The sequence below is a fragment of the Phocoena sinus genome, chromosome 6, assembly GCF_008692025.1.
Source record: "Phocoena sinus isolate mPhoSin1 chromosome 6, mPhoSin1.pri, whole genome shotgun sequence".
Lineage (NCBI taxonomy): Eukaryota > Metazoa > Chordata > Mammalia > Artiodactyla > Phocoenidae > Phocoena > Phocoena sinus.
In genome coordinates, this window is record NC_045768.1 from 88,625,069 (window position 1) to 88,643,328 (window position 18,260).

Consider the following 18,260-nt stretch of genomic DNA (forward strand, 5'->3'; position numbering starts at 1 on the left):
GCCTGGCTGTGTTTCCAGTGTGGGACTAGCAGGGCTTTACAGGAGGTCCCGAAGTCTACCAGGTTCGCCTATTTGGGGATATCTACCTCTGTGCTATCTGTGCCAGGAGGGTCACCTTCCTGTCCAGGACCTGCCAGCTGCAAAGGAGCTTCCATGAGACAGACACTTGGCTTGTGGGCTCAGGATAAGACATTGCTCATCATCTTATGGAGATCAGACATTGGATTTTGCTTTTTCCAAGGATAAGTCACCAAAACATGTGATGCAAATTGAAAAATAAAGGCCTGAAACCCTGAGCTCCATTTTAAATATGTGGATATAAAGCATTTATGCAGGGAATAAAGTTTCATAATTAAAATCGATGGCAACTTAATGGTTTCTGTTGCATACTTATGTACAACGCATTGCATACTTTCACTATAATCTTCTATACCTATTTTCCTATATCTTGTGACTATTGTCTGCTTCTGCACTGTTCCAATAATTTTGATATGAAAATAAGTTATACTACCAAATAAAAGACTGCTTTTGTCTCATCACTCCATTTGATTTCATCTCACCTACTGCTGAAGCATTTACAAGTAGAGTCATGCCCACACCAATGATGACTGGAAGTTTCCCTTAGGAATATGGAGGGGCCTCTGCGAATTGAGCTCAATCTTATCTCAAGGTCCTTGTCAAAATTCTCCACTGACCCAGATGGGTTCTCAAACTCTGGCCCAAGTCATGCCCCCACAAACTCTGTACACTGGCAGGAGACTGCCTACTACTTGACATGGTGTCTTTTTAATGTCCTGACGCACCTGTGGTGAAGAATGCAGAATTCCATGCCTTTTGCCCATGATTAGGGCCAAATCATCTGCTGATCTCTAAGTCCTCTTTTCTCATAGAGGTCACCAAATGAAGTGATTCCATTACACGAGAATTCAGGATGCAGTTCCTGTGTTAAAAGGCATTAATGAAATCACCTCAAGTATACCAGGGAAACAGAACTCAGGGCAGCAGTGGCCATGAAAGGATGTATGTGTGTGTGAGTGCGTGCATGCACGAATGTATGTGTGTTGTTAGTACTATCTTACAGTACTTCTTATAGTCCTATCTTATAGTACTTATAGTACTATATTATAGTGACTTCTCTCTAGAATATTTACACATCTGGTATGTAACTCCTACCCTGGATGGAAGAATCTGTAACAGAGAATCCAAGTGACAATACTCCAGTTTAGTTCAGACTTCCATCAGAGAGAAGCTCTGGGGGGAGGAGGGATAGTCACAGAGGGTGCTTTTCCTGCCTTTGTGGAAAAGCAATTTCCAGGGGACTGGACACTCAGAAAACGCTTGGGTCTGAGGCACGTAAACAGTGCACAGGCCTGAGGCTTCCAAAATTTCAGGAATGGTGTCATCAGATAAAAAGTAATGCCTTGAGAGTGTAAGGAACTCCCACCTACCCATCACATCAAGGCTGAATCTCCTTTCAGCCTAATTTATTATTTTGCTTTATTATCAGCTATAATATTGCTTTAAGCTTTTTTAAGGAACACAGACTTTTATTTTGATTTTTAATAATAGTAGTAAAATAATGGTTGGTTATTACTTATTGCTCATTTACTCTGTGCCAGGCGTTGTTTTAAGCGTCTGACTTATTGATAGATTAACTCAGAAAATGCCTCCAAAAAGGATTATAGGTAATTACCATCATTATGCACTCCTCACAAATGAGGAAACTAAGAGACATAAAGGAGAACTGACTTGCCCAAGGTCGTACAGCCATACGGGAGGGACAAGGGAATAAATACACAAGTATTGATAGTAAAGCCAATGAGCTATGTGGCAAATTCAGAATCTGGGTCTCATAATATGCTGGGGATCCAAAATTCACTTTTATATATATATAAATTATATATAATTTAAAAAATCACCTATATTGATGTGTAATTTATATAAGTATATGCATTTCTGATACCTTTTGATGAGTTTTGAAAATTTATACACCTTTGTAAACACCACCACAATCTGTATAGAACTTTCCATCATACTAAAACATTCCCTTGTTCCCCTACCCACTTAATTTTCACCCCCACCCACTAAATTAGATGATTTTCCTAGAATTTTGTATAAATAGAATCATACAGCTCTACTTTCTTGTGCCTGGCTTCTTTTGCCCAGCCTAATTTTATTATTAATGTTGTTATATGCATTAGTAGTTCCTTTTCATTGCTGAGTGATATTCCATTGTCAGGCAACATCACTGTTTATACATTTATCTGCTGAAGGACATTTTGGTTCTTTCTAATTTGGGGCTATTATGAATAACGATTCTATGAACATTTTTATACAATTCTTTTTTAAAAATTTATTTTTTGATTTTGTTTTTGTATAATTATTTAAGTTTTCCTGGGGGTAAATACCTAGAATTGAAATTGTTGGTTTTAGGTAAGGTGTCATTACCTTTAAAAAGAACTATCAAATGGATTTTTAATGATATCACATTATAGTTTTAATTTGCACTTCCCTGATGACTAAAGCTTTGTATATCTTTTCTAGTACTTACTGGCTATCTATATATCTTCTATTATGAAATGCTTGTTTTAATCTTACCCTTTTTTTCCTCATTTAAACTAAGTTGTTTGTATTATTATTGCATTATGAACATTCTTTACATATTGTGGACGCAAGTCCTTTGACAGACATATCTATTAGAGACATTTTCTCCCAATGTGTGATTTTCTTTTTTGTTTTCATAATAAAATCTTGAAAAGCAGACACTTTAAATTTTAATAAACTCCAATTTATCTTTTTTGCTTTTATGTCTCACACAATTCTTTGCATTACATATTAAAAATCTCTGTGTGCTTCAAATTAGTTTCCATGTTTCCCAACAGAAATTTTGTACTATTAGCTATATTGTTTAGGTTTATAATTTATTTTGAATAAACTTTAATTATGGTATAAACATCAAGGTGCATTTAAAATATACGATTATCCAATTATTTTATCATCATTTTTGAAAAAAGTCACCTTTTTCACATCAAATTACCCTGGAACATATGTCAAAAATTAACTAACAACTTTCAGTTACATTTCAGATCATTAGAGAGCAGGAAAAAGCACTGCTCCTATTCCTAAACAAGAAGACATATGGGAAGAGTTTAAATTTAACAACTTTTCTTGAATACATCAGATATCTGAGATTGCAGGGCAAAAAACTAGCCCAAAGTCTGGAGAGCTAGGTGGCTGCAGAGAGAAACAAGAACCCAAGCAGTTGCTTAACTGAGAAAGAGAATGCCAAACACCATATAAAATGATTGTAAAAAAGCTAAACAACATGCAAGATCAGATAGGTTATTTCAGCAGAGAGAGATAAACTATAGTAAAATTTAAATGCTGGATATAAAAAACACATACAATAAATGAAGAATGCCTTCAAAGGGATTATCAGTATACTTGATACCACTGAGGAAGGACTCAGTGACATTGAAAAGAGAGATAGAATATATACACACACTTTTATATATATTTGTAGAATATATACACACTTTTATATATATTTGTATCTGTGTATGCTTCTATACAGTATTTGTATTAGTGACCCAGAGATGATACAGAAGTACACAGAAAACATGGTTTGACTTTGTTGAAAAAAGACAGCTTAGTAACAATGGCCTTTCCTATATGTGCATGTCAGGAGGTAGCAGGAGAAAAGGAATGAGGTATAGGATTCTGAATTTTCAGATACTTCCTGTAAAAGGTTTACTTGTTATGAATATACATGTGGCAAATCATAGCTGATATCAGAATAGTTACTAAGTAAGGGGTACATAATTCTATTACAGTGCAGTTGACTTCCAATATACATACAAAACAAACATCTAAGTGGCATGCACACTCACATGGACACACAGAGAACTCAGAAAATATTCACATACATTCAACACTGTGCAGTTTATGCAATTTCTTTCTTATTTTTAAAAATCTTATTCTAGTGAATATCTATGAACCAATATTGTTATATTTCATTAACTGTCTTAATATTACATATGAAATAGTTTTTATATAACATAAAGGCTATTATTTACCTTTCTCAAATTGATAAATTTTTCCCTTATTACAAACTCTGAGAGATATTAAACTTTGATGACTCACTGAAAGCTTTCACACATTCACAGCTCGATTATCAGATATTTAATGAGATATCATTTTTTGGGTAAAGGATTACCTATATATGTTGTAATGTTAAATATCTTCCCTTGATACTTACCTGACCAAGGAGGAAGAGTTGTGGGTAAAAACTATGGTCATTCAGGATGTTGTCAGGGGGTTTTCCTGCGTGATATTTCTGATACACTACACTGAGTTCACATGTCCACAGAAATCACATTCATAGGCTTTGTTAACTGAGGGTTGGTGAGTAAATATCAGTATTAAGTATACCCAAACTGTAGAAGCCCAGCAGAGAACAAGTTTATTTCATCACAGCAAAATGTCTGTGTACATGCAGAAGAAAATTTCATTCAACAGTCACTCTTTGGCCCTGTTTCTTTCTACTTTGTACTCTTTCATCTTCTGTGCATGAGCCCCTTTGGTTTTGCTGGTGATAATCTCCACTCCATTCTGACAAGGGACAGGAGAAAACATTAAGAATTTGAGAGGTGTATTTAGTAAGACCTGTCATTGACTTCTACATTTCACTATCCAGAGGTTAAAAATATGATCTCATTTGGATGACAGTGTAGTTAAGAAATTTAGACTAGGTGTGGCATGAGAAAAAAGGAAATGGTCATTGGTAAACAATTAATAGTCATTATATGTCATATAGTTATTACCCTGTGTTAGTCAAACTGAGGTGTGACTTACAGTAGGATTCCCCACATCCATTACCCTGATTTCTTGTCTGTTCTCATATACTGTGAGGTCTCTATGTATTTTCTGCTTTACTGAGAAAGCTGGCTTTTGGCTAAAGGTTATCTCACATTTATTACATTCTCAATTTTCTCACTGTTTGATTTCTCTGATGATGAATGAATTTTGCTTTCTCTGATGATGAATGAATTTTGATTGCTGGAACAAAGTTTTGAAATTTTCATTACATTCCCAGGGTTCTCCTGCAGTGTGAGTTTTCCAAGGATTGAATGCACAGAGTATTTCTTGTATTCATTATCTTTACAGAGTTTCTTTGCTGAATTGAATTCTCTGATCTACAATGAGGACTGCACTCAAGATGAGACTGCCTGTGTAAAATATATTCCAAGAATTTCTCTCTTGTGTAAGTTCTCTGATGTTTAGTGAAAGCTGGTATCTTGCAGAGGAACTTCCAAGTGTTCATTATATTCATAGGGGTTCTCTCCTACATGTTTTATTTTGTATTGCGAGACTTGATTTCCAGCTCAGAGCTTTTCCATATTCATTACATTTATATGTTTAGTTCTCTGTGTGGGCTTTCTGATGTTCTCTAAGGCTTGATTTCTGGCTGAAAGTTTTCCCACATTTATCACATTTATAGGGTTTCTCCCCAGTGTGAGTTCTCTGATGTACTCTGAGGTTTGACTTCTGGCTGAAAGCTTCTCCACAGTGATTACAATTATAGGGTTTCTCTCCTGTGTGAGTTCTCTGATGTTTTCTTAGGACTGACTTCTCACTGAAAGCTTTGGCACATTCACTACATTCATAGGGTTTCTCCCCTGTGTGAGTTCTCTGATGTCCTCTGAGATTTGATTTCTGCCTGAAAGTTTTTCCACACTCATCACATTTATAGGGTTTCTCCCCAGTGTGAGTTCTGTGATGTACTCTGAGGTTTGATTTCTGGCTAAAAGCTTCCCCACAATGATTACATGTATAGGGTTTCTCCCCTGTGTGAATTCTATGATGTCCTCTGAGTTGTGATTTCTGACCGAATGCTTTCCCACATTGATTACATTTATAGGGCTTCTCCCCTGTATGAGTTCTATGATGTTTTCTTAGACCTGACTTCAGTTTGAAAGCTTTCCCACATTCATCACATTTATATGGTCTTTCTCCTGTGTGAGTTCTCCGATGATTCCTTAGGCCTGACATATGGCTGAAAGATTTTCCACATTCATTACATTCAAAGGGTTTCTCCCCCGTGTGAGTTCTCTGATGTACTATGAGGATTGATTTATAGTTGAAAGATTTCCCACATTCATTACATTCAAAAGGTTTCTCTCCTGTGTGAATTCTCTGATGTATTCTTAGGCCTGACTTTGCACTGAAAGCTTTCTCACATCCATCACATTTATAGGGTTTTTCTCCTGTGTGAGTTCTCTGATGTTTTCTTAGGCGTGACTTCTCACTGAAAGCTTTCCCACATTCATGACATTCATAGGGTTTCTCCTCTGTGTGACTTTTCTGAGGCTGAATCAGGCATGAAGTCATAGTGCAGGATTTTCCACATTCATTACACTCATAGGGTTTCACTGTTATTTGAGTTCTCTTATGTACATTGAAAGTTGACTGGTAAGCCAATGATTCTGTACATGTGCTATAGTCAGAGGACTGGTCTATTGTGTGAATTCTCTGATGCACTTGGAGGGTTGAATTATGGCTGAAATTCTTTCCACATTCAAAGGGTTTCACCCCTATATGAATTTTTTGCTGTTCTCTAATGTGTAATTTTTGGCTGAAAGATTTCCCTTCTGTGTCAGTTCTTTGAGTGATCCTACTGAAATTATTTCTGTTTTTATCAATAGTATATTCATATTTATTAAACTCATAGTGACTCTTCTCCTCTGGATGATTGCTCTGAGAGATTATCAAGGTTGATTTATCATATTGGTTTTCCCCAAATTTACTGAATTTATAAGATTTCACTTTTGGGTGGGTATCCTTAGATGTAACAAGGGCAGTCTTTTCAAGAAAATCCTTTCCACATTCATTATATTCAAAAGTTTGCTGTAAAGTCTGAATTGTCTGATGCTGAATAACTTTTTCTTTATGTCCAAAGGCTTTCACACTTTTACTATAAACAAAAGATTTCTCTCCAGTATTAGTTCTGTGATCCTTAATACTGAGGAGCCAATTCTCACATACATTAAGCTCATAAGCCTTCTTTCTTGAATACTGACAGTGTGGGGTCAATGAGCTAAGAAGCAAGTAAGTAGACCCTGTAGTGTCAAATTTACAAGGCATTGTTTCTGCAGGGAAAATGTTTATGTCCAGAGTACACAGTTTTCTTGAAATTTCTTGCTCTGTAGTCAATGATTTGTTGACAAATAAAACTTGCCTCAAATGTTTGCCTTGGTTTTCTAGGCTCTCCTGTAAGAGTTCATCAGGTTGGGATTCTTCTAAAAGTGAGAAAATTAAAAATATTTAATGATATTTAACACACTTATTATGGAGTGAAATTTATATACATATCCCCCATTATGTATTTAACTCCTTGGTGTCTGGTTCAGTTTCCCAAAAATAAAGTAATTTCAAGTGTATATTCTCTCTTATTTTGTTGTTAAAAAAACTTTTTCTAGTGGAAAGACAGAGAGGAATCTAGAAATGAAATTACATCTATATTTGGTATCTTAAAGTATAATTTTCAAAACCAGGTAGAGAAGAGGATATAAAGGAAAGGAACAATTAAAAAAGAAGAATAGGGCTTCCCTGGTGGCGCAGTGGTTGAGAGTCTGCCTGCCGATGCAGGGGACACGGGTTCGTGCCCCGGTCCGGGAAGATCCCACATGCCGTGGAGTGGCTGGGCCCCTGAGCCATGGCCATTGAGCCTGCGCGTCCGGAGCCTGTGCTCCGCAACGGGAGAGGCCACAACAGTGAGAGGCCCGCGTACCACCAAAAAAAAAGAAAAAGAAGAATATATTTGAGAGAGTTGAATCCTGGGAACAGATGAAACAAAGACTGAAATGAATTCAACAAGGATTTTGCACTAATTAGATAACAAAAAGTATCAATGGAGAATTGCTTTCAGTGGCTTTATTGAGATAGAGTTTACATTAGGGAAGAACACCAGAGACTACATTCACAAACACAGATTACATTGATAACCATTAGTCTATATGATTCCAACTGGAGCTCCATTTTTCCATTCTACACATCAACACTAAAATAAATTTATCATGGGGAATTCCCTGGCAGTCCAGTGATTAGGACTCAGCGATTTCACTGCCATGGGCCCAGGTTCAATCCCTGGTCGGGGAACTAAGATCCTGCAAGCCACATAGTGTGGCCAAAAAAAAATTATAATGGCACAAATTTTCTCATGTTGAAAGAAATAATCAGAAACAGAAACATAAATTTATTGGTGGAAGTGAAAAAACTGATGAGAGTTAAAGTAATTTTTCCACCTATATTGGAGTCACCTCTCTTTCCTGGTTCTGGTGCCTTGGTATTATATTAGGGTTGTTCAATAGTGAGTCCCTCTTAATCATCAAATCTTTTAACTTTCCTCTTTTCAATTTGTTTACTCATTTCCCCCAAACCAGTCGTGCCCTGTCCAATTCTTAATTCTATTTTCCATCTATTTCTCCACATATCTAGTTTTTATTCATTGTAAGAATCTTAAGGATCGTGTTTCAAACTGGCCCTAGAAACCCTAAAAGTATCCTTTATATTTATTTACCATAAATTTCCTGTGCATATTTGATTGCTATTGTCCTCCTGATACCCACGCTTCATGCAAAAATGTCTGTGACTCACAATTTTTAAAGTAAATAACCATCACTGAAATCAGAAGGCATCATAAAACTGATGGCAAATCCATAGTTAAATGAGCAGCATCTTCTCTCTTGGCTGTACCTAAAATAATGGCTCACCATTTAATCAATAGCATCTTACATAATATAAAATATGTTTATGCAGCTTTGCTCACCTTTCCAAAATACAACCCTCACTGTGATATACTTTGCATCTCTCTGTAATATAAATTTAGTGGTCCATAAAAAGCTCCATGCATAGGAATTAGACAGTTCTTTTACTAATATAAGAGTTCAGATCCAGCAACACCTACATTAGATGATTCAAAAGTCCCAGAAATTTGACTTGGGCATTTACATTTGTGGATTGTGTTTTCTGAGTGAATCAGTATGAAATGCCTCTCTCCACTTGACTTTGGAATCAGCCTACAATGTTATTAAAAAATATTTATCATGTGACAAATACCCAGAAAGGAAGAGTGAAACAGAGACCATTCTTTTTGGGACATTATAATCCAGGTGAGGAAAGGAGCTCATTCAGTAATTATATGCTACCTGGCACAGAATCTCATTTTCTTTTGACACATCCATCAAATGGGCTGAGTTTACAAAAGTAAGAGAAAAAGTATAGGCTAAAGTATTCCAAGATTATATTATAGAAGTAGGAATCTGAGCCCAAACTTGAAATGAGTAATAGTGCTTTCTTCTCTTTTTCTAGCTGAGGTTAGCTATTTTATTTGCTTTTGTTCCAAGAACCACCTTTTGGCTTTATAACGTTTTATAACTATACTGTTTTATCTTTATTACATTTCTTGCTTTGCTTAGTTTTCTTTTAAAACTTTATTGCTTTTAAAAATAAGTATATGAGGCTAAAATTGTTTCCTCTAAGAACCATTTCATCTATAGTGCAAAGAGTCTAATAAACATGTTTTTCATTAAAAAGTAATTTCTGGATATTGTACAGTTTTAACTTACTCTTTTATAAAATAGGTTTTTAAAGATATATATTCATTATTAATTTTAAGATAGAGGGATTTAAAATTTTCTCATATTGTTTGCAATTTATAGTGTTATTTGACAATAATATCTTTACTTTGTAGAATTTGCCTAAAATACTTTTACATTTTGTCAATGTTCCAAGGTCATTTAAAAGGAGGTTTATTCTTTGTTTTCAGAATACTTATGTAGTGTGTTTGCATAGCTTTGTTTTCAGAACATAATAGATTCATTTTATAAAATATGCTATTTATAATGTCTAGACCAGAGGTTGGTAAACTTTTTCTGTAAGAGGCCAGAGAGTAAATATTTTAGGCTTTGCTGGTTATTCACTCTCTATTGCAATAATTCAACTCTGCCTTGTAGTTTGAATATGTAAACAAATGGATATTGCTGTGTTCCAATAAATGTTTCTTTACCAAAACAAGCAGTAGGCAGGATTTGACCTGTGGGCCATAGTTTGCCAAGCACTATTCTAGAGTCCACGGGCTATGGAATGAAATCAGAGACGCATATTAAGGTTGACTATATCTAATGTGTTCCTATTTCTCCTTATAACTCTTGCAGTTTTTTGTTTTATGAATCCTGATGAATAACTTAATTGGTGTACTAATATTTTAAACTTTTATGTATCCTTTAAAAATTATCTTCTTTAGCATTATCAAAATGTCCTTTTTCTCACCTGTTTTTGACCTGAATTGAATTTTGAGATAAATAAACACTGAGTTGTTTTTATGTTTATAGTCTTAACAACTCATGACTGTATTTTCAAATTTTCTAAATTATTTTCTAGGTGTATCTCTGATACAGTATGATAGCATTTTCTCTTAATAGGTATATTAAAATCCATTTACATTGGTAGTTTATACGTCAGATATGTTTGTCTTACTCTATGTGTGTTTGCATAGCTTTTGTGCAGAAAATGTTTAACACAGCAGGCCTGAGACTGCTACCCTTAGAAAGGCCTGTTTACAAGATTAGCCCTTAGCTGGCATCTGGGAACTTAGATTTTGAGATGGTTCCCAAGATTCCCAGAACTGCTAAGAGGGACTCAATGAGCCTAAACTGTTTGTACAAACAATATATTTATGCTGAACACCTAGTTTCCATCTGAAAGCCTACAATTTTGATACATGCTAGACAGAGGGTGCTTACATGAGCAGCCCCCAGTGAAAACTCTGGGCACCTCATCTCAAATGAACTTTCCAGGTACATATTTCACATGTGTTGTCACACCTAGTTTTCTCTCAACTTTGCCCCATGCACCTTTTCTCTTTGTTGATTTTGATTTGTATGATTTCACTGTATAAATCTTAGTTATGAGTATGCCTATATGCTGAGTCCTCCAAGGTGAGTTAATGAACCTGATGATGATCCTGGGGACCCTTGATTTACAGCTTTATAAGAAACTTTTCTAGTAACAGATCTGTTTTTGCTCTGTCAAATGTAAACAATAAGGAAGGTTGCAGTTTGCTCTAGTTTTTATGCTTTCTAATTATACTATGCAATCATCTACTTATTTTGATTGTATATAGTAATTTATTATTATATAATGATAAAATTTATTTCTCTCTTCTGATCTGTTTTCTCCCAATTTTAGTTGTTTTATTAACTTTTCTTTGTTTTTATCTTTTTATTGTTAAATATACAACCATTACTTAATTTTTCAGCTTCAAAGGGTACACTTAGCTCCCATTTTTTAAAGATGAGAATATCAACATACTTACATTACATTCCTTTCTTTAGTTGTCTCCCTTCTACTTTTTAATAGATCTATTATTTCTAATGTTTCAAATGTGAAGGCCTCTAATGGGAGAGTGCTGAAAAACATTTCAAACTGCTCACTTCTAATCTAGTTTTCTTGGATGCCTTCTGCCAGTATACAATAACTCACCTGGGGAACTTCTGTTTACAAATTCTTTCTCTAATAACCACGGATCTTCTCCTTGTTCCAACATGAAAATCAGTTCTGGTTTTGTAAAGCAGTACCCTGTAAAAGGGAAATACTTTAGCACTTGAGTTAGCTGCATAGGTTTTACTGTTTCTGAATGTGAAGAAAGGTATAGCTTCAGAAGTGGTACATTGAGGGTGCTTGCTAGAATTTTTTTGGGGGGGCAGAAATGACAGCAAAAAACATTTTCTTACACTCATAACGGATCCCACTTCTTAAACCCTTAAGTCACAAGCCTAAATAACATTAAGTTCTAAAATAGTCAATGTCTGTGCTTCAAATGAGATTTCGTAAGGACCAATTTCATACCTGACCATAATGGAGTAAAAGGAACTGATTTACCCTTCATATCAGACATCTTAAAAAAACCATACAAACTATATGGGATGGGTTTTAGACTTTGGAAAACAGGCAGTACAGACAGGGATACTTGAGAATAGAGAAACAAATGAGGTGAGCCCTGTGCTTATCACAGCTTATTGCTTGGAGAGTTTTCAACTCATAATGCAAAAAGAGATCACCAAAACAGAGCCTAGCTGATTCAGTAAGTTAAGGCAACAGAAGTGGATTTTAAGGAAGTCATGAAAACTAGGATTTGTAAAATAAAATACAAGAAAAGAAAGATACAGTGTATTTCTCTATCTGATATGCAGAAGGATCTCCTGAATACTTGGAAGTGTAAGGAAAACACCTGAGGTTGGGGGGAAGACCAGTGAAAAAAGAGTAGCCTGAAGTATTACCAAAGCACACAGAGAGGTAGGAACTTCTGTTTCTGTTAGCCAGGGTAGAAAAACTTCCTAATCCATGGCCAATTGGGTAGAATAACCAGAAGGGTATTTATTGACTTGGTAGAGGAGCCAAATTAGTCCAAGAGTAAAGTGAGCTCTGAATCCAATATAACAAAGCTTAAAGCAAACCTTGAAAGGATCAAATTAATTCCAAGTAATTTAACTACCTCCTAGAAAAGGCCCCAAAAGATTTAAAATAATACAACAAAACTAGCACCTAACAATATAAAATCCACAACATTTAGCCTTCAATAAAAAATTACTAGGTATGAATAAAAGGGATATATGACTGTACTCAAGGAGAAAAATCAATCAGTAAGCCACAGAGTAAGAAATGACACATATAAAATTAATAATCAAGGCCATTAAAACAGTAAATATACTCCATGATGAGAATAGAAAGGGAATTTATTAAAAAAAGAAGTTCCTAACTGAAATTCTAAATATGAAAAATATCTGAAATGAGAAAACAAACCAACCAAACAACAAACAAAAGAACACTGGATAGGATTAATAATAGTATATATACCACATAAGGAAGACTAAATGACCTAAGGTAGATAGATAACTTTAAAGTATAGAAATAAAAACTATGAAAGAAGAAACCCACAGTGAATAAAAGACTGGAAAATAATAAACAGAGTTATCTCTGTGACCTGTGGGATAAAGTTATGTAACATGTATAATTAGCATTTCAGAAGGAAAAATGGAGGATGGAAAAAATAAGGGGCAAAGGTTCAATTTTTGAAGAAGTGTATAAACCGATGGATCCAAGAAGCTAAATGAATGCCAAGGAGAATAAACATGAAGAAAACCACACCAAGATACATTAAAATTAAATTGCTAAAACCAGTGATAAAGAGAAAATGTTCACTAGATAGTGAAAGACATAATATGTACAGAGAAAAGAAAAGAATGAATGTCTACTTCTTGTCAGAAATTATACAAGCCAGGAGACTATGAAGTGACAATTTTAAAGTACTGAAAGCAAAAAAGTCAACCTAGAATTTTATGCTTGGCAAATATGTCATTTTCAAACAAACAAAAATTGAAAGAATTTATCACCAACTGACATGTGTTACAGGAAAGTTAATTCTCTAAAAGAAATTCTTCAGACAGAAGAAAAATGCTATCAGGTGGAAATTTGGATTAATACATAGAAAAAAGGGCACCATAATCTGGAAACAAGAGGATAAAAATAAACTTGTCTCATTTTCAGAACTCTCTTAAAAAATAATAAATTGTGTTTTAAAGCAATAATGTACTGTAGGAAATGGGAACTAGCGAGAGTTGGGAATGTTAGGGATTTTAAAACTTATGTAGATCAGGCCTGCAGAGCTGCTGAGGAATTTGTCAATATTTACTATGAGACAATGGACAAAAGAAGATGGGCACTAACCAGGCTCTATCTGGACAAGGCCACTTTAATATGTAATGGAAATGTTACAGGACTGGAAGCCCTAATTTTTTTGAGATACTGCCTTCTAGTGAGTTCCAGGTCAATATGTTAGATTGCCAGCCAGTTCATGAGCAAGCTACTCAGGCCCAGACTACAGTTCTTGTTGTGACCAGTGGAACTGTGAAGTTTGATGGAAACGAACACTACTTCAACCAGAACTTCCTGCTGACTGCTTAGTCTTCTAACAATACCGTGTGGAAGACTGCAAGTGACTGCTTCCATTTTCAAGACTGGGCTAGTAGTCAAAGGGGGCAAAAGTCCATTCACTTTTGGTCCATTAGTTCCAGCAACAGAAATTTATGTGAATTAATTAATTTCATTGTAGAAGCACTAAAAACTAGTATGTGCTGAAACTAAATTTCTTTAATATTTTTTTTATTCCTAGCAGCACCTTTTCTAGCAGCTGCCAGTTTGAATTGTTGCCCTTAAGAGCTTTAATGCTAGTTTTCTACATGCCTTATATAAGTTTCACTAATGACATTCTTACAGTAATATTAAAGCTATGATCTCTGTACTAACACACTCACTGTGAGCCCGGCATATCGCAAAAATGAAATCCTTTTATTGTACTGTCTATGGGATATCAGCACAATGTAGCCTCTCTGGGAGGATGTGGAAGTTTTTTTTTTATTTAGTTAATTTTGTAGGACAACATGTACCTATTTTTGGTAAACAGTGGTAATGCAGTTTTAATATAAGGCTTTTTCAATCAGTTCAATGAACACATTACTAATTTAGGTTTACATAACTACTCTGACGTACTAGAATCTCACATAGAGATGTTCAATAGTCTTTTTATGTTAAGAAATGCGGGTTCTTTAAATGTCGGCTTGTTTTCCTATGAAGTGAATTGATCTACTAGAGAGGTGTAAAATGTTCTGGATTGATACCTGAGTGCTGAATACACTCAGTGGCTTAAAAGCAAACTTCTTAAAAACATTTTTCTTGGCAGCTCCAGGTCTGTAACTTTAGGTAGTGAATGGTAGGTAGTAGGACTAATAGCTCTAATGGGAGAATGTGGAGTGAGAACTGTAGAGATCAGAGGTTGGCCAAAAGTAAGGCAGGGTATCAAATGGTATACTTTTGGTACTTGTTTTCTACCTCCTAAAAATGTAGCCTAATTTTAGGATTTAAGCCATTAAGGTAATAAGTATCCTTACCAAATGGTCATGAATGTCACTTTTGTTCTAAGAATTATTTTTAAAGGTTTTTCCAATTCACCTCATGCTTATCACCAATAAATGTCTCAATTTATTCAAGAACTTATGGGGGTAAAGTGTCAGCAATAAGCTTGATCCTGCAGCAGGGTCTGACGGGAAAGTTGGAAACAAAGCCATCACTCTCTCTTTGGGGCCCTTCTAAGTCTTCCACATGAACTTCAGACCAAAAGTCTCGTATGTACTACCCACCCCCAAAGTGAGTGATTTGTTCCCTGTGTTTACACTGTCAACTGCACAATCTTTTTACTAAAGTTAAAATCATCTCATCATTTCTTCTTCCATATGGCATTGAGCAAATAAATCTGTTATAAAACATGTTTCTGTTATGTGGCTAACACTTTGTCTTTTTAGAGAAAATAAAGAACAGCAGATCTTCATAAGCCCACATACTTCAAAAGAACCAACTGATTGATTTTACATCTCAACATCTAAAGAAAAATAAATCTAGCTTTGTTTTCGGTTAAACTTTAAGTGTCTTTCCATTTCTGAATTTACTGTTTTCATGTTTTTACACTAGATGTGCCAGCTTTGTTTCTACAATGCAGCTCAAAGTTAATGTTTCTTGCCACTTAATTTGAAAATCAGTGATTCATTTACCCTTGTCCCAAACTACACATTACATTTCTGATATATTACCAAAATAGAATTAAGTAGGAGAAGGGGATGGAACTGATTTTAGACCACACCTTCTTGTAGTACTGACTAAAATGTACACGTTATATTCTACACAAAGTGAGTTTATTCTAATTTTAGATTGGCTTTTTAAAACCACAGCTTTAGCAGCAACAATCAGATTGCCAAACACTGCCCTTTCCTTTAAGGAGAACAGTCTCAGGTAAAAGCTGCATATAACTAGCAATAACGGAATTGAGTGGTTGTATACTGTTCATGAATTGAATGTTTTACGACTTGTATATGAATTGCTTTTTCCAAATTTGGAAAAATTTCAGCCATGTTTTAGAAAATTTTTTTAGCCTTTCCTTTTCTGACTCTAAAGACACAAATGTTAAGAGATTTTGTTGTAGACCCATAGTTCCCTGATGTTCTGTTCATCTGTATTCTGTTTTTCCTCTGTAATGACTGAGCCATTTCTATTGTTCCCTTATAAAGTTCAGTGATGTTTTTCCCCTCTTTCCTCTCCATTCTGCTGTGCATATGCACTGAGGTGTTTTTTTTTGTTTTAAATAAATGTTTTATTTTAGAATAGCTTTAAATTCACAGAAAAGTTGAAAAGAGAGAAAGGAGAATTCCTGTATAACCTGCACCCAATTTACCCTACTGTTAACATCTTACATTACTAGCAGATTTGTCATACCTATTAATATTGATACATTATTAAATAGAATCTATACTTTATTCAGATTTCCTTGTTTTTTTTTAACCTAATCATTTTTTTTTCCTGTTCCACAATTCCATCCAGGATACCACATTATATTTAGTTATCATGCCTCTTTAGCCTCCTCTAGACTGTAAGTGATAATCTTTTTTGGTAATCTTGACAGTTTAGAAGACACTGTAAAAAGGTCCTTCAGTTTGGGTTTGTCTGATCTTTTTCTTACAGTTAAAAATGGGGTTGTATTTTTGGGAGAAAGACCACAGTGGTAAAATGACTGTCATTCTTACCCCACCTTATCAAGGGTACATGCTATCAATATGACTTATCCTTGATGAGAACCTGGTTGAGGTAGTGTGTGCCAGGATTCTCCAATGTAAAGTTACTCCCCACCCCCACCCATACCCCCATGCATACTGTACTCTTCATTTTTTTTAATTTTTTAATTTTTGGCCGTGCGGCATGCAGGATCTTAGTTCCCCGACCAGGGACTGAACTCATGTCCCCTGCGGTGGAATTGCGGAGTCTTAACGACTGGATCGCCAGGTAAGTCCCCATATTGTACTCTTTAGAAGGAAGTCACTAGACACAGCCCACTAAACGGGTGGGGAATTGCTCCACCTCCTTGAATGTGGAGCAATTACATAAATTATTAGTAATTCTGTGACAGAGATGTTTCTGTTCTCTCCCATTTATTTATTTATTTAATCACATATCAGTATGGACTCATAAGTAATTTATACTTTGTGTTATAAACCAACACTATATTATTTTACTGCTCAAATTGTTGCAGCTTTGGCTATTGGGAGCTCTTTCAGTTTGGCTCCTATGTTCTTTGACATACCCCCATCATTCTGTTTTTGAGTATTTTCTTAAGTTCCTACATACTTATCTTCTATGTTCCATGCCCCCAGAACCAGCCACTTCTCCATAGTTGCTTCCTTTTGTTGGAGAATTACACTAGAAATTACTTATAGATCTATTTCATTTTCTATTTCTTTATAATTTTGTTTTGGAAAACAATGGGTTTCTAGGAACCTGACCATTTCATCTATGTTGTCCAATCTGCTGGCATATAATTACTCATAGTATTTCCATAATTATTTTATTTCTGTGGAATTGGTAATACTGCCTTACTTTCATTTCTGATTTTAGTTAATTTGAGCCTTCTTTTTTTCTTATTCAATCTAGCTAAGGTTTGTGCATTTCATTACCTTGTCAAAGAATCAACTTTTGGTTTCATTGATTTTCTCTACTGTTTTTCTATTATTTATCTCTTTTCTAATCTATATTATCTTCTTCCTTCTGCTGGCTTTAGGTTTAATTTGCTCTTCTGTCTCTCAGTTCCTTAAGGTGTAAAGTTAGGTTATAGATTTGGGATCTCTTTTTCTTGTTCCGTATATGTGTTTACAGCTACAAATTCCCACCTTAAGTGTTACTTTCACCATATCCCATGAGTTTTGGTATACTGTGTTAACATTTTTACTCTCTCAAGGTATTTTCTAATTTCCCATATGATTTCTTCTTTGACTCATTGGTTTTTAAGAGCATCTTATTTTCTATATATTTATGACATTTCATTTTCTATTAATGATTTCTTGGTTTCATTAATTTTGATTGGAACAGATACTACATATGATTTCAATCTTTTTTTTTTTTTTTTTGCGGTATGTGGGCCTCTCACTGTTGTGGCCTCTCCCGTTGCAGAGCACAGGCTCTGGACGCGCAGGCTCAGCGGCCATGGCTCACGGGCCCAGCCGCTCCGCGGCATGTGGGATCTTCCCGGACCGGGGCACGAACCCGTGTCCCCTGCATCGGCAGGCGGACTCTCAACCACTGCGCCACCAGGGAAGTCCGATTTC

At 35.3% G+C, this 18,260-nt stretch overlaps 2 protein-coding genes and 1 pseudogene across 5 annotated transcripts in view; 1 reads left to right on the top strand and 2 right to left on the bottom strand.

Moving 5' to 3' along the window:
- Positions 1–2,783: 2,783 nt before the first annotated feature.
- LOC116755929 (zinc finger protein 782-like) overlaps positions 2,784–18,260 on the bottom strand; it is a 58,410-nt gene continuing 42,933 nt past the window's right edge. For 3 of the 4 annotated variants that reach the window (XM_032636017.1, XM_032636018.1, XM_032636020.1), the window contains exons 5-7: positions 11,542–11,637; positions 7,238–7,298; positions 2,784–4,611 (exon numbers count right to left, since the gene is read on the bottom strand). In XM_032636017.1, the coding sequence (XP_032491908.1) occupies positions 4,557–4,611; positions 7,238–7,298; positions 11,542–11,637 (212 nt within the window). In that variant the 3' untranslated portion in view covers positions 2,784–4,556. The remainder of the gene's footprint in view (positions 4,612–7,237; positions 7,299–11,541; positions 11,638–18,260) is intronic. The other variant, XM_032636021.1, reaches the window with a different exon arrangement.
- Positions 4,610–7,214, bottom strand: ZNF782 (zinc finger protein 782). The gene has a single exon (XM_032636016.1). It carries the CDS (start codon positions 7,141–7,143, stop codon positions 5,419–5,421), a length of 1,725 nt encoding a protein of 574 aa, XP_032491907.1. The 5' UTR covers positions 7,144–7,214; the 3' UTR covers positions 4,610–5,418.
- LOC116755514 lies at positions 13,646–14,196 on the top strand (annotated as a pseudogene).